Below are 15,173 nucleotides of genomic sequence, written 5' to 3'. Positions count from 1 at the left end.
AAAGAATAGTAGTGCTGGTGCGATTGCAAGCATTTCAGCTCAAACGTACACGACTATGCAAAAGAAAAAAGCCGGAAGGTAAGGGGAAGAAAAGGCAGAAGCAAAAAAAAAACAACAACAACAAGGGCCCCGACAACAACAACAAAAAAAATTGGACAGAAAAAAAAGGACAGAAATTGAGTCATTATTGGTGCGCCGTAGGGAAGTCATTTGCATCGGAGCGCCGGAAAAGAGCTGCGGGAAGACGTTGTCCTGGCAGGTGTTCTCTTAGCCATCCAGAAACTCCCCCTCTAAGGGCGGAGGGGGCGGCCGCTGCGCGCGCAGCGGAGAGGGGGACATGCCCATCCTCATCTGTGCCGCGCGTTCCCGCAGTCGCTGCAGGTCTGCACCCTCGGCCGTCTGGGCCAACAGCTCCTCCTCCTCTATGGCCTGCCGCAGACGCGAAGCATGCAACCGCCTCAACTCGCGCAGGGAATGGATAGCGTCCTCGCGTCGCTTCTGCCCCTCAGCTTCCTGCTGCCGCAACGCCTTGTGCAAACGCTCGACCTCCTCATCCAGCTGTTGTTTCCTCTCCCGCAGTGTTTCCCGCTCGCGGCGAATGACGCCTGCACGCTCACAGTTGCCGCGATATGCGAACTCTCGCCGAGCTGAGACCTGCAAACGTTTGGCCCGCTCCATCTCCACCTCGGCCCGCGCTAACGCCCTCCGCTCCTGCTGAAGCTCGGCCATCCACTGCCTTCGAAAGTCGTCGTCGCTCGCGTTGGGCAACCTGCGCAGCGGACTTTGGAAGGTGCTGCGCCAGTCCCCCGGCGGGTACTCAATGCCAGCTCCACGCACGTCACTTGAGAAGGTTGAGGCAAAGCCGTTTGTGTATGCTTTCGCAAGGACGCGTTCGCGCAACGCGCTCAGTTGGTTCTGCCGGTAGCTGTCCTCCATGGCGGCATACTCGCGAAAACACTCCCGCTTCGCCTCACGCTCTGCCCGCGTCTTGGAAGCCTGTTCCTTGATGTGTGCTGAGTGCTCCTCTCGTCTGGTGCTCTGCATCTCGCGTTCAAGTCGTGAGGCATCCCGCACAAGATTCTCCTGACGCAACCTCTCCTCCTTAGACATGGCGAGCTGCTCTGAGATAATCTCTCGCTGCTTTGAAGCCTCCCGGAGCTTGCGCAACGTGCTCTCTTCACACTCTATACGAAAGGCTTCACGTTCGGACCTGATTCTTTTCAGCCGCGCATTATCCACCCGACGTGGAGCGCTACCCAGCACCGACCACCCGCGCTGACGCAGACGCTTGACGGCTGAAGCGTATTCGCCCTCTGCTTCTTCCTGCTGCCTCGCCTTCGCATGAAGCTGGCGCTGTCGAGCGAGCACCCGCTCCTTCGGATCCTGCACTCTCAGGGCGGAAAAAAGATGACTGTGCTTCTCCCTCCAATTTATGTAGTCGTTCATTTTACGCACGTACCCCAGCGGCCCCACCACGAGGGTGCCGTTGATGCGCGCTGAGGCCCCGTCGGGCGGAGGCTTATCGTCCTGCCGGTTCTCAAAGAGGCCGACCGTGCCCACCCCAATGGTGCGATCCCTCTCCGCCGCCTGCCAATAGCTGGCGGCGCCGGTCAACATGTTTGGACGTTGATGCCTTGACGGGTACGGAACAGCGGTTGAAATCTCCCGCCGTTGGGGAGTTTTCGCAGGGTCGCCAATTCTTTTATTACTCCCATTGGCGTCATGCCCGTGGGTTGCGGTCGCCGCATGCTGCGTTCGCTCCGCCTCCACGCCCGCACGATCCTTTAAGCCGTTGTTCTCCACATTCTTTTCCTTCTGTGAAACACCGTTTGGCGAATTCCTCTCGTTACCCTGGACTGGGTCGGAAGCAGCGGCTTCGGGTGCTGCGGGCCCTTTTGCCGTCAAGGTCGTCTCAGCCCTTCCCGTGTCAACGTCGGCTGCGTTGTGTGCGAGGTCGGCGGTGGTGTCGGTTTCCTGCATGTGACAAATACCCCCCACGGAATCCCAGAATAGCGGGGTTTGTCCCCCAGCAATAACCTGAGGCCGGAGTATATAAGGAAGTTGTGATATGGGGCGTGTATTCCCCTTGGATTCTCCCACCTCGCCGCTTTTCTTCTCTCTCTCCCTATCGTTGTTATTTGCCCACGAATACCTCCTGAGATTCTCTCCCCGCTGCTTACCCTTTTCCTCTTTCTCGTTGTTTTTGCGTTGTTGTTTGTTTGTTTGTTTGTTTGTTTGTTTTTTGCAGACAAGCAAATGAATGCAAGGAAACCTCCCCACTTCCCACGTGTGCGACCAGGCGAAGAAGCAAAGAGGGACGGAAAAGGAAGGGGTGAAGAGACGGATGCAAAAAACTGTGGTCTGACGGCGCGTGTGGCAAACGAGGTTTGACGGCAAAAAGAGGCGACCAGGCAAACACAGAAGGGAAGAGGGAAAGGATTCAATAAAGCGACATCAACCACAGCACAGCCAAGACATGCGTGGGCCCAGAAGCATAGGCATCCTACCCCCCCCCCCCCAACCGGGTGAGAGGCACTACCACCGTCCCCGTCCACGTCCCCCTCCTTCCTTTTCTCCCCGTTTCCCCTTGCAATACCTTTATGGCCGTGTCCATGTTGTTTCACGTGTTTGATGATTGACGTAAAACTTGCGTCCCGATTTTGGGTCCACCCGTTCCTCCCAGAAAGGCGGCAGTGCGCTGAGGCCGAGAGTGTGGGCATCACCGTGCAACGGCGCCCCCATATGCGGCTGCTGTGCGGGTTGCGGTGCCACAGCCGGTGTTGGTGGTGGCGGGCGTGTCCAGGTTGTTTCACGTGTTTGATGGTTGACGTAAAACTTGCGTCCCGATTTTGGGTCCAAACGTTCCTCCCAGAATGGCGGCAGCGCGTTGGTGTCTGGTGCGATGGTCATCGGCGCTGAGTTCGCCTCCGTCGCCGCGGCGGCAGAGTTACCGCCGGTGGCACACGCGACTGCTGTTGGCACTGTCCACGATGTCTGCTTCGTTCGTCGGTTCACATAGTACCTGCGTCCGCTCGCGGGGTCGACACACTCGTCCCAATCCGCTGCTGCCGCCGCCCCTCCCCCTCCGACCACTCCTGCCGCTGCTGTTGACGGTGATGAAGTCGCGTGCGCTTGCGGTGCAGTTCCGGCTGCTCCAGCTTGACACCGCTCTCGCTGCTTCCGGTACCACTCCTCCACCTGGCGCTCCAAGTCCACCTGATCTTCTAAACCGCCTGGATGGAGCCAGGTGGTTTGCAGAATACCGCCAGCGTCTGCGTGAACAAAGTAGTGACGGCGTCGCTGCCGGTCGTACATGAGGCTCCAACCGGCCGGGAGGCGCGTCGACACGTCGGGCTCCGGAAACTCAGAAGTTCTCGTCGTGCTCGGCTGAACGTTGGTCACTGCAGCGGGCGTGGGCGGAAACGGGGGCACCGCGTGCACTACCACACTCGCGGGCGGGGTTGCTGGCCCTGCTGGCTTCTCCGCAGCTGGGGCAGCGGTGGCGACGGTGGGACTCGTTTGTGGCACGGCGTCGGCCGCAGTTACGACAGGGGCCGTCTTCTTCGCATCCTCCACCGGGGCCTTCGTGGTGCCAAGCGTCAGTTTGTCCACCTCCCGCTCCTCCGCGCTGCTGGGCACGGGTGCAGTAGCCGCTGTGGAGTTCGCGGGGCTGTTTTTTTCCCCCGCAGTGTCGTCGCCTGGGAGAAAAGGGTTGGGGCCGCCCGCAATGGGCGGCGGGTGCACATGGGAGGAAGCCTCCACCGAAGGCAATGCGGACGCCCCGCCCACCGCCGCAGAAGGCGTCGACGATGCTGAAGACTGCGCCCCAGGCTTGAGGTTGGTACTCCTGGTGCTCGGCATCAGAGCATCCACGCCCGTCAGCCGCTGCTGCAGCTGTTTCAGTTGCATCAGAACGGATAGGGGGAGTTCCTTTCCTTCATTCTGCAACGCTGCCAAGGCGGCACTTGCGGCCTCCGTGTTTGGGATAAAGTTGATCCCTTCGCCTTTTGTCACTGTTGCAATGCCACCGCCGCTACCGTACGTGGGACTCACGTACGCCATCAGCTCGTCCGCCACACTGTCGCCGTCGTAAACGAGAAAACAGACCCCGCAACCGGCGTCATGCGCCAGCTCCAGCGCGGAGGCTATGTAGGCATTCGCTGCAAAGTACACAAGCGTCAGAAACTTCCTGCCTCCGCCGCCTCCCTCGCCAGCACTGTTGCCGCGGCTTCCGTGGGCTTTTGCAAGAAGTGACATTGTCCTGGTGCAGATGGCGGCATCAACGGGCGATCCCGCGCGGCTTGGAATGTTGTCGAGCACAATCGTCTGGAAGTGGAGGCGACGCAGTGCGGTGATGAGCACTTCACGCCGTGACTGCTCCCCCTCCAGCGCCTTCAGCACGGAGGAGGAGAAGAACACTACGCGCTGCTCCACCGCCGCCGCGGTCGCCGGGGCAAACAGCTGGGCCTCGACGGCTCTCAGCATGTTGTCCACGCCTCCACGCACGGCCGCCTCTGAGGTGGGCGCCACGCCGGTGAGAAAATAATCCCCATCCACAAAAAGATGAATCATTCGTCCCTCTCCCTCGCACCCACCGCCACTCCAGAGCGCCGTACAAAAGAAAACAAAAAAAATAAATAAACAAAAGTGTTACACTTCTCTACGCTAGCAGCAATTGCTGACGGGACCACAATTTTGTTTTCCTCCTTTTCTTTTTTTGCGCGAGCGGCGCGCACTCTTTGGAGATCCCGCGCTACGACTACACCAGACAGAAAAAAAGGAAGAAGACAGAAAAGAAAAAAAAGGGGGAGTGCCATTCCCAGCGAACCCATAATGACGAAAAGCGGATAAACCCGGCGAAAAAATGGGGCAGGTGAGCAGCCCCTAACCCACCATTTCACCCACTCGCCCATTACATACACGCACGCACGCCCAATGACGACAACCCGAAAGCAATGAAGCTAAAAAGAAATCATAATTTTAAAAATAAAAATAAAAGAAAGTGCACATGTGCGTGTTATCTGTGCATGCCTGGATGCATAGCTGCGAGGCTACCTGTACGCCTGGCTTTCTGTGGAGGCAGCATGTCTTTGTGTGGTGAATGCGTGGAGGGGGTCCGCACACACACCGGACCACATAAACCTACATGCAAAGAAACAAAAAAAAACGGTACCGCTACCGCAGGTTTGCCAAATGAAGGCCACTGTAGTGGGCCGCCGTATTCTCATAGTCGTCTTTGTGGCTGTCCTCCACAGCGAGGCGGTGCAGTTGCTCACGCAACGCACCTGCACGCTGGCACAACTGCAGCACCGCCTCCTCTCTTGTGTGGCCGCAGTCCCTCCCACGCGCTTGTAGCTGTGCCAAGCTCTGCGCCAGCAAAGGTCGCAGACGACTGTTCTCCAGCACCTCTGAAAAGTGCTTTAACCCAAGCTCAAGAAAGCGCAACACGCGAGCGAGGGACGCACACCACTCGGTCGCAGACGTGTAAAAATGTGAGCCTGACGGCGACAACAATGGCGATGAGGGCGGCTGCAGAGAACACATGCGTGAAACAGACGCACCCGTCGGTTCCATACGGGCAGCTCCAGGCGTGGGGCCCGCAATCTCCTGCAACATCTCTGTCAAGTGCGGGAGAAGAAGATAAAAGGAGTCTGCTGTAAGAGTGTGAAACTGCACAGGGCTGTCTGGCGTCGCACACCCCTCATCCAACACACGTGCTCGTATGAATGAACGGTACGCCCGATTTGCCCCCCGCAGCAGCAGCAGCTGCTGCTGCTGCCACGCTGGGTTGCCCGACCCCCGAGACTGAGGTTCACCTCGGTTGCTCTTGTCCCCGTCCACTTCCTCTTCCTCTTCCGCTTCCTCCTTCTTCCTGCTTGGTGACGCTGCGCTGCGACACGACCTGTTGCCACCGTACGCCTCCAGCACAAGAAGGTCATGCAGGGAGAGGTCATTGTGGGCGTGGCGAGTGGCCCACTCACGCAGAACCGCAAACCCCTCCGTGATACGCTGCATTAGGGCACGCTGCCCGTTCAGCCGTTCCTCTATAGCCACCTGCTGCTGGAGAAGCTGTAGGAGTTGCTCCTGCACCGAGGAGGTCTGCTTTGTTGCCCCACCGCGGGAAAACATCTCACCCAGCAATCACGCCCCTGCCGCTCCCCATGGACTGGGGGGATTGTCTCCCACGTCAAATAAGGGGAGGTGGGAAGGGGCGAAGAAGCAATGAAAGGGATGACGCAGGGCGGGCAAAAGGCGCTACTGCTCCGCTTCTTCCTCGCTCACAGGGTACGGCCTACAACGACGAAGAAAGAGGGATAAACAAAGAAATTGTGGTGTGTCTCACAGTAAGTACGTCCATGGCAGCGGGCACATTGGCGGCCCCGCATCCCCCACGCGGAGAGGGAAGGGGGAAGGGGGCAGCGGCAGAGAAAACACCCTTTTCAGCGGTGTGTGTTCTTATTTTTTATTTTTTCCTTTTTTTCCCCTCCCCCCTCTTTTGAGAAGAGATCCAACCACCGTCCTCCTCCCTGCCTGCTGTCGCGTCACCGCCCGCCGCTCCCACCTCGTGGCCGCTCCACCAGCGACGGGGGAGGAGAGAGAGAGAGGGAGGCGTTTGTGCTTGCGTGCGTCAGCACGGCACGAGACCGCAGCGGGCAACGACGGGCTGAAGGCAAAACAGAGGAAGAAAAGGCGGATGGTAAAACGAAAAAAAGGAAAAATTTTTTCATTAAAAAAGAAAAAGAATGAAATCACGCGTACGGGTGGGTGGGGATCCGTCGTCGTCGTCGTCGCCAACAACATCGCCAGGGCACACCACACGTCGGTCCGCCCCCGCAGAAGGCGCCCGTGTGGGAAGAAAAGAAGGAAAAAGGAAGGAACTAAAATGCGCCCACGGGCAGCCATGCCCAGAGCAGGACGGACGCACACACGCGCCCCCCCTCCATCACCATCGCCACCCCCACTCTAGAAGTGAAGCTTCGTGCGGCGCCAGTGACGGCGCTTCTCGTTCCACTTGATGCGGTTGCCCGTGCGGAGACGAATCCAGTAAGGCACAGGCCTGTTCTGGTTCAGCTTCTTCGCGTACTTCTTCTTGACTGCGAGTGGCTTAAAGCGTCCCATGGCGTAAAGCTCTCCCTTTCGTGTGTCCTCGGTTGTGTCTCACTTGACCCTTTCCACCTTCCGTTTGCGTGTGTGTGTGTTTTTCGTGTGTGGGTATTGTGCAGTACGGCACAGTGCGCCCAGACAAACAGACAAGAAGAAGAGAAAAGGAAAAAAAAAAGAAACGATTTTGATGCATGCGTGCAGGAAAGCCCAAAAAAGCAAAAAGACCATCAGACACGACGTGTGTCGCATGCAGACACGCGCAGCTTTCTTTGCGTGCACACGTTGCAGTGGTGGCGATGCGGAGGAGGAGGAGAGAAGAAAAAAAAAAGAAGTCCTACGAGAAAAAAAAACCAATGTGTGCATGCACATATTTGCGGATAGATAAAAAATCTCTACAAAAAAAAAGGTGCGGGCACACACACACACACAAACAGGGCAAGAAGAATCTAATAATAATAATAAATCGAACCGCATATTTTCATAAAGCAGGCGCCGCACAACATCGCCAGCATTCAGTTTCTTCCATTCATTCCTTACCTCCTCCTTCCTCAGCCGGTCGAGGCACGCATTAGCGGTGCATACCCCATCAAGCGACAGCGTACGATTCCGCGACAAGGCGTGCCTCCTGACTGAACTGCACTGGCACCCCGCTGTCAGTTTGCACCGCCTCAACAACCCGCACCTTTGCGACGGTCGCGCGGGAGGTGAAGCTGACATCCACAGGAAAGAACACTTCACTCCCCGCCGCCGCACCCTCGCCGTCCCCTGCAAGTTCAATCTCTACATTGCCAGTTGCATGATGATGGGCGTCCACTAGTGGAATGGACCAAACAACGCATCCATGGGAGATGCTCCAGCTGCCCACGGAGGGTGTGACTGCCTCGGCCCTGGCGCCATGCAGTGGGAAGGAGATGCGGACGTCGTGGAGGGCGTCGGCGGCGGCGTTGGCGTTCCCCAACTCGTATTCCACCGTGGCACTCCTCGCGCTTGGCCAACACGATAGCATGATGGGCGGGCGCACGCCCTCGGGGTTAAGGAGACGCCACCGCAAAATTGTCACCTGTTGCTGCACCGGCAACGGCTTGTTGTCACGCATGGAGAGCACATGGTCTTCGGCAAATATTTCCTTGTTCACCTTGGCGTGGGCACGGAAGGAGAACTCACTGCTCATGGGAGAAAGGATAAGCCGCACGTTTGCCAACTGCGGGTCCGAGACGAGCACGGATAGTTCGCCGCGAATGTCCACCGCACCACCCTCCCCGTCACGGTTAAGTTGGGCACTAATCTTTTCTTCCACCACAATGTGAAGGCCCTCCACGCCTCCCTCATGCAGCCCCTTCTTTTGATCCAGGCCTCCGCCGGCTCCCGTGGTTAGCGCCGACGGCGGCTGGGCCGAGGCGGGAGCGGCATTGGTGGGTGGCGGCAGCCCCGCCTCCTTCAAAACCCGCGACGTAATATCCGCCTTCCTTGCACGACCAAGAGTTAGCCCTCCAGTCCGCTTCGGCGCCGGCGCTGCCGCCGCGGATGCGGTAGGCATAGGCGATATTCTCCCCATCGCATTTGACAACATGGCAGACTCACCGCCGCCGGTGACTACTACGGGCGCGCTCGCGTTGCCGAAGCCCCCGTAGCCCGGGTCCTCCGAACTGATGCCGCTGTACGGATTCAGCCCCTTGCGTCGCTTGTCACGCAGCTCATGCGCCTTGCGTGATGCATCCTTCTTCGCCCGCTCCATCTGCAGCCGCTTCTCCTCGCGCACCATCATCTCCTCATGCGAGTCCATTTCAAGATACGTTCGGATCTGCTCCAAGGTCGTGCTCTCCCGCTTGCCTCCCACGATGACTTCGTCGAGGGCAAAAAAGACACGAAACGCCTTTGCCTCCAGCATTGCCTCAGTGACCGCGTCCACGTACTCTGGAATGAGGCGACCCATGAGGTGCAGCGTCTCCAGATCCTCAACGATGTTGCTGTTTTTTGTCGTGATGAGGACGAGAAAGAGTTCCTCGAGCGGCTGGTACACGTACCGCACCGCACCGGCATCAATGTAGGTCACCTGTTTGTTGACCGACGACTCCAAAAGGCGCGGGAACGCGGAGAGAAGGCCCTCAATACGAATCCGCGAGATTTCATTGAAGTTCCGCGAGAGAATGATGTGGCCTTGTTTGTTCACCACGCCAGCGGCAATGACAGGCATGGGTGGGCGCAAATAAAGGGGTGAAGTTGTTCGTGGTCCCCTCCCACCCAACCCGTCGAACTTATTCGCTTGACTCTCTTTCTTTCCGTCCACGCGTGTTCTTCCTCTTTGCTGCTTGCCGCCGTCCCGCCTAAACCAGCTCGACAGCCCGAATCGCTCCTAACGCTCACTCTGTCCGCTTCGCACCTGCTCTTCCACAGACCAAGCAACATAAAGAAAGAAGAGGCGGAAAGAAGATGGATAGAGACAGTGACAGGGAAGTGAGGGAGGGCAAGGCGCACACACGCATGCATGTGAGCCTCGCATGAAGAAACGCGCCGGCCCTCGCTTCTCATCGCATTAGTGAAGCCACAGGACACAGAGGTATGCGCTTGCACTGTGTGAACGTACTTAAGTATAGGGGATAGCAAAAAAAAAAAGAATGAAGGGAAAGACGTGGGGCAGAGGCTGAAACAGCGACACAAAACCCTGTTCTACAGCCCCACATATTTATTACTATCTTCAGAGTTTCTCGCCGCTGTTTCTTCATTGGACCTCATCCGCCTCCCACGCAGCATCTCGCACTGCCTAACCTCCACGGGTTATAAGCTGGCGCGCTCCACGCATGGATGCACTCTGCTAGTATTCAGAATAATTTCCCAGCTCAGTCGTGTTGTTTCTTGTTTCATGCCCAGCTCCTTTTTCTTTTTTCTGGGGTTGCTTCCACGTGTCACGCTTCAGCCCATTCGGGGGTATCGCCCCCTGGAAAACCGCTGAAGATCACATCTGTGTTGTGGAGCATCTCGAACTTGGAGTCCCAGTAGCGCTCGACATAAAACACTTCCTCCTGCATCTTTTGTATCTCCTGCTCCACGTCAATATGCACCAGCTGCTGGTGCTTCGGTTGGTAGCGGGAACTCACATTCGGGTCGTGCGGCAGCAGCTCCGTCGCGCAACCCCTCAGGCGATTGTCAAGCGCCGACAACCCTTCATCTGCAGTGGCAACAGCACCGCCGCCACCACCGTTGCCGCTGTTATCATTACTATTACTACTGATATCGGGAGCGGCATTTCTGTCCCCGCTACCGCTGCGCCTGCCCGTCGCGGCCTCAGCGCCGTCACTGCCGCCTTCGCGGCTTTGCCGTAAAAGCATCGCGGCAAGCTCCATCGCCGAGCGGCCGTCCGAGATCACGTTCGTCGACGGCGGCGGTGCAGCCGTGGCGGTAGTTGCGCCGTACAGCGCCTGGACCGCGCGCTTGTGCGGGAGAAATCTCCGTGCGTTGGCCAGAGAGCCCACCCAGCGGCGCGACACGTAGTGAACGCGTCCGAGGATCAAAATGCCCGCCGCCAACGACACGGAGCAGAGCACAACACCCACGACGTGATTGCGCAGGCTCATGAGCAGCACCGCACCGACGCCACCGAGGCAGTATAACCAGCTCGCCGCCCGTATGACCTGGGCGGAGGCACTGAACACCGTGCAGTCATCCAGCGGGTCAATTTTCGGCCTGTAGCGGTCATACAGCCTGCATCTCTGCGTCATGTACCGCAGGAGAAAGTAGAACCCGACGAAGAGGGCCAGCAGTGGAACGGTCATGTGGAAGAGGAGCCCCATCGCGAGTATCGTGAGGTCAAAACTGTAACAGTACGTCCAATCAAAATGGCAAGGCCCGAGCAGTCGGTCGTAGACACGCTGCAAACTCGCCATTTTGCGTTGCAGCAGGGCCATGATGAGTTTTGAGGGGCTTATGAAGTACATCCACACGGAAAGGCAGGCCGCGGTGATGACTTTGGCGTACCAGTAGCCTCCCTTTGGGCTGACAACGGAGGCGAAAAAGCCAATCACTGCCTCACCTGACGGATCGGCAATCAAGTCCGCGAGCTGAGACAGTCCACCCTGCAGCGCTGCCTGGAAAATAACCCCCGTGAGCACCATGAAGAGGTACTGCAAATACAACTCGCCACCGCGGAGCTCCTCCCGATTCACAGCCCCCATGGCGACTACAAAGCCACGAATAATATACGGAAGCGCTGCATTAAAAATTTCCAGCATCACAACCGGGAGAAACGCCGTGACGGCGCCGCGTACCTCCTCCGGCGTCTTCATGTACAACCTCAGCACCGGCTTACCAACGCCGGGAATATACGCAAGGTTGTCAAGAGAGCTGAGAAGCCCGACAGGTACGGTCCAAAAGAAGAGAAGTACAATGAAAACCAAGACGCCCGCCAAGGCTCGCAGCCAACCCATGTATCGATCCGCCGTGAGGTTGAAATGAATGATACCAGACGGAGGTCCCGCGATGGTTGCTCGTGCCCCCGCCACGCCTCCCCGACGTGACTCGAATAGGTTCACAAACTCGTACGCTGCAAGGGCATCGGAAAAGATAATAAAGGCAGACCCCCTTGTATGCTTGACCGTGGTGGCATCAATAAATTTATTTAGCCGTGTCGCCTGTGCAATGAAGGCCTTCGTTCTAAACTCTACCTTGGGAACCTTGCTACAACACCAAGGGCACGGCGCATGCATCATGAGAATTTGCACCGCCTCATCCTTGCCCTGAGGCGCACCCGAGAGTGTTTCCTGCTGCCTCTTTAAATACGACTTTTGGTCGGCTATGGCCTCCTGCAGCGCCTCCATGGCAGACTCCGTCTTATCCATGGTGCGGTACATGCCCCGCGGCGGCTCACGGGGAAAGAGCAGCTGCTGCACACTGGAATCCCTCGTGAAGATGGCGTCCTGACGCGTCGTCTTGTAGTAATTGAAATCAACAACAGAAAAAATACAACTGAGACTCGTACAATCGCACTGGTAATACGCATCCTCCGGCTCCCCGTCAGCGCCGTCTTGATCGCAGGGCCGATTCCCCTTCACAACTTGACCGCCACTCCCTCCCCTCGGTCGGAAGTAGGCCTCTTCTACAAGATACGCTTGACGGAATTTGGCTTCAGACATCATATCCGCGCCTAGGCCCCGCACAATCGCCACACGATGTCCAAGGGCATGCTCCATCTGAAGTCGCATGACGTGTGTGATGTAGGCATTGGCGCGCTGCAGAAAAAATAGGACAGCCACAACATACACGGCCGAAAAACACATGTCCAAAACCCCCACAACGCCAAGACGCCAGCTGTGAGGCCGGATGTTTTGCGCCGAGAGGTCGTAGAGGCCTGGAAGTCTGACGGGGTGGCAATCCGTCCCCACGTAGCGACAGAAGGGTGCCTTGGCGTTGCAGGCCGTCGCATTCCCGTCCAGCAGGCGGCACTTGTGAATGTCACGCCGAACTATGTAGGTATCTAGGTAGTTATCCGTCCCGGAGAGGACGCAGATCCAGATATTGAAGATTCCACCGACAAGAAAGACGGTGGCAAATAACTTTAAAAAGAAAAGGTAGAGGGAAACATGTGGATCAAGTGGCACTCGTGTCTTGGCTTCTGCTGCGAAAAAGGCGCGTTCCGCCGCCGTGCCGCCTTCGCCGGGTTGAGGAAAAACGGCTGTTACGTCCGACTGCACGAGGCGCTCCAGGTGCGCCACCTCCTCCTCCACGCTCAGCCAGTCACGCAAACTAGGAAGGACGAAGAGCGAGCAACGGTACGGCAGGACACGGCCCACACGGCGTTGTGGAGAAATAGGAGAGGTGGAAGAGAACTTTGCGTCCGGTGTGGTGGCGGTGTTGAGGGCGGGCAGCGCCTCCCCTGATCCCTTCCGCGGTGATGCTGCGGTTGACCCCGAGGTCACAGTTGTGGTGTGGTTAGGGCGGTAGAGGCGTCGTAGCCAAAGGGACGGCACGACGAGGAAGAAAACGCTAAGGCCTCCAAGCACCGCAAGCGCGAAGGCGTTAAAGGCCAGTGTGAACCACAAACCCTGGTCATCCCAGGTGGCTTTGGGGTCCAGCGAAACGTTCATCCTCGGGTGCTATCGTTGCAATGTCTGTTGTTGTTGGTTTTTTTTGTTGTGTACTTCTGGCTTCCAGAAAGACGGCTAAGGCAACGCATCACACGGAAACAAAAAAGACGGCGGGCAAGTTGCGAAGTGAGAATTAATTGTGTCCTGTGTCAAGCAGAGAATCAACACATACCTCTCCCTCCGTGCACACACAAGTAGATGAATATGTATACAACTCTGTGTGTGTGTGTGTGTGTGTGTGCGTCTATCGTGCAATGAAAATGGGCCTTGTGCAACATGAAGCCCCTCTGCTATACGCACGCACGCAGGCACAGAGCCACACAATCTCTTTTTCTACTTCTTCTTGTAGCTGTTGCTTTCTTCCCTTCACTGCAGCGAAAAAGCTTAAAAGGGAATTCGCCTCTTATCTACATGCGTTCCACAAGGGTAATATAACTTCACATGCGTGCTACGTTGCTCTCACGTAAATCCTTCGTCTCCGGCGACCGTCTTAGAGTTTGCCTCCAGGATTAATGGCAACCCTCCTTGAAGCTGACGTGGGCGACCTTCTTTTCACTAGTCGCCGCCGATGGTTGCTTGACCGTTTCCACTGTAGTGGTTTCTTCCTCCACGCCTTCCTCCCCCTTCTTCGCCTCGACCGACGCGGCAGTGTCCACGGCTCCGCCAGCAACCACGGCTGCAGCGCCCTCGCTTTCCGCCTCTGATTGGACCTCCTCCGCGTCTGCCTGGCGCGGCGGCTCCTGCGCCTCGCCCCAGCTGCTGACGGTGCCCAGCGTCGTCGGCAGCGGGCCCACGCCACAGTCAACGATAACTACAAATCGTGAGGGGTAGCCGTTGCGGTCGCCGTAGGGCGCCACCTCCCGCATAAACTCGTCGAGGCCACGCGTGATCCGGCCAAAGCAGACATGGCGGCCGCTGAGCGCCTTTTCATCCGCGTCGGAGGTGGTGATGAAAAACTGCGAGCCGTTACTGTTGGGCCCATTGTTGGCCATAAGGAGAAGGCCAATTTTATTGAGGCGGTGTCGTTTGTTTTCGTCCGCGAACCAGCCACGGCCAAAGCTGGAAAAGTAATTCGCGCCCCTGTCCACACGCATCGTCAAGTCTCCCCCCTGGGCGCAGAAGGCGGGGATAATCTTGTGAATGTACGTCCCACGGTAACACGGCGTGAGGCCCTGGTACAAGTACGTCTGCCCTTGGCGACTGGTGGTCTGCCCCGCGCACAAGTGACGGAAATTCGCACACGTTTTGGGAGACTCATCATCAAACAACTCAAACTCAACGCGGATGATGACTTCAGGCTCACCGGCGCCTTTGGTGGACGCCAGAAGGTCCTGGCGCTGCTGCACCATCGAGCCTGAGAGGGACGGAACCTTCGGAAAGCCGCCAAAGCAGGCGAGCTCCATCCAACACGCTGTGCGTTCTAGGGGGCGTGAGTGACTGGCGTAGCGCGTCCCAGATACGGCAGAGCCTTGTGTGAGCGTGCATCCAAGGCGGCTGGTTGTTGTAAGGTTCATGGTCTCAGTCCACCTATACCAAAGTTACGAGCCGATGTAGATGTCAGCTTGGCCTCCCTCTCTGCGGCACGCTGACTAAACTCCTGGGTTTTTGTTATTGTTTTATGCGCACAGCAAGACGCCTGCAAAGCACCTCCACGTCAATGCAAAATGCACGAAGAAGTAAATTCAGAGAGATGAGAAGAGGCAGAAGTAAATACAAGCCAAAACAAAAAAAATACGAAAAAAAAAGGGGGAGGGTAAAGTGCTACGTACTCAACAAACGTCAGCGGCTCGTTCCTTCGGATGACCCCCCTCACCCGCGTGCTCCCCTCCGGTCGGTTTGTCTTTCTGTGAGGGGTGTGTAGCGTGTCAAAATACTGTGAATGAGCCCTTTTTCCATCCGAGAGAAGAAGAAAGGGAAATAAATAAAAAAGTGAGATGACCACGTCCGTACTCCAACCTCGATGCGAATGCAATTCCCTTTCTTTTCCTTCTC

At 57.2% G+C, this 15,173-nt stretch overlaps 6 protein-coding genes across 6 annotated transcripts, besides 12 other annotated features; all 6 read right to left on the bottom strand.

Moving 5' to 3' along the window:
- Window positions 1-101: 101 nt before the first annotated feature.
- Window positions 102-151: a microsatellite.
- A 116-nt stretch (window positions 152-267) lies between these two features.
- Tco025E_00294 (uncharacterized protein) lies at window positions 268-1,980 on the bottom strand (the record flags this gene model as incomplete). The annotated part of the gene is made up of 1 exon (XM_029367238.1): window positions 268-1,980. The coding sequence occupies one exon, from the start codon at window positions 1,978-1,980 to the stop codon at window positions 268-270; it is 1,713 nt and encodes a 570-aa protein (XP_029232698.1).
- Window positions 1,981-2,211: 231 nt separating this feature from the next.
- Window positions 2,212-2,245: a microsatellite.
- Window positions 2,246-2,598: 353 nt separating this feature from the next.
- On the bottom strand, window positions 2,599-4,572 carry Tco025E_00293 (putative NEDD4-like E3 ubiquitin-protein ligase WWP1; the record flags this gene model as incomplete). The annotated part of the gene is made up of 1 exon (XM_029367237.1): window positions 2,599-4,572. One exon carries the CDS (start codon window positions 4,570-4,572, stop codon window positions 2,599-2,601), a length of 1,974 nt encoding a protein of 657 aa, XP_029232697.1.
- Window positions 4,573-4,616: 44 nt separating this feature from the next.
- Window positions 4,617-4,647: a microsatellite.
- Window positions 4,648-4,954: 307 nt separating this feature from the next.
- Window positions 4,955-4,998: a microsatellite.
- A 177-nt stretch (window positions 4,999-5,175) lies between these two features.
- Tco025E_00292 (uncharacterized protein) lies at window positions 5,176-6,129 on the bottom strand (the record flags this gene model as incomplete). The annotated part of the gene is made up of 1 exon (XM_029367236.1): window positions 5,176-6,129. The coding sequence occupies one exon, from the start codon at window positions 6,127-6,129 to the stop codon at window positions 5,176-5,178; it is 954 nt and encodes a 317-aa protein (XP_029232696.1).
- Window positions 6,130-6,774: 645 nt separating this feature from the next.
- Window positions 6,775-6,791: a microsatellite.
- A 60-nt stretch (window positions 6,792-6,851) lies between these two features.
- Window positions 6,852-6,878: a microsatellite.
- A 303-nt stretch (window positions 6,879-7,181) lies between these two features.
- Window positions 7,182-7,220: a microsatellite.
- A 297-nt stretch (window positions 7,221-7,517) lies between these two features.
- Window positions 7,518-7,537: a microsatellite.
- An 83-nt stretch (window positions 7,538-7,620) lies between these two features.
- Window positions 7,621-7,653: a sequence feature (GA-rich).
- A 37-nt stretch (window positions 7,654-7,690) lies between these two features.
- Tco025E_00291 (putative coatomer delta subunit) lies at window positions 7,691-9,298 on the bottom strand (the record flags this gene model as incomplete). Its single annotated transcript, XM_029367235.1, has 1 exon — window positions 7,691-9,298. The coding sequence occupies one exon, from the start codon at window positions 9,296-9,298 to the stop codon at window positions 7,691-7,693; it is 1,608 nt and encodes a 535-aa protein (XP_029232695.1).
- A 709-nt stretch (window positions 9,299-10,007) lies between these two features.
- Tco025E_00290 (uncharacterized protein) lies at window positions 10,008-13,181 on the bottom strand (the record flags this gene model as incomplete). Its single annotated transcript, XM_029367234.1, has 1 exon — window positions 10,008-13,181. One exon carries the CDS (start codon window positions 13,179-13,181, stop codon window positions 10,008-10,010), a length of 3,174 nt encoding a protein of 1,057 aa, XP_029232694.1.
- A 21-nt stretch (window positions 13,182-13,202) lies between these two features.
- Window positions 13,203-13,231: a microsatellite.
- A 167-nt stretch (window positions 13,232-13,398) lies between these two features.
- Window positions 13,399-13,425: a microsatellite.
- A 265-nt stretch (window positions 13,426-13,690) lies between these two features.
- On the bottom strand, window positions 13,691-14,695 carry Tco025E_00289 (cyclophilin; the record flags this gene model as incomplete). The annotated part of the gene is made up of 1 exon (XM_029367233.1): window positions 13,691-14,695. One exon carries the CDS (start codon window positions 14,693-14,695, stop codon window positions 13,691-13,693), a length of 1,005 nt encoding a protein of 334 aa, XP_029232693.1.
- A 474-nt stretch (window positions 14,696-15,169) lies between these two features.
- Window positions 15,170-15,173: part of a microsatellite that runs on past the window's edge.

Source organism: Trypanosoma conorhini (genome assembly GCF_003719485.1).
Source record: "Trypanosoma conorhini strain 025E chromosome Unknown Tco_14.4_contig_00005, whole genome shotgun sequence".
Lineage (NCBI taxonomy): Eukaryota > Euglenozoa > Kinetoplastea > Trypanosomatida > Trypanosomatidae > Trypanosoma > Trypanosoma conorhini.
This window is presented reverse-complemented; position numbering and strand designations above follow the sequence as displayed.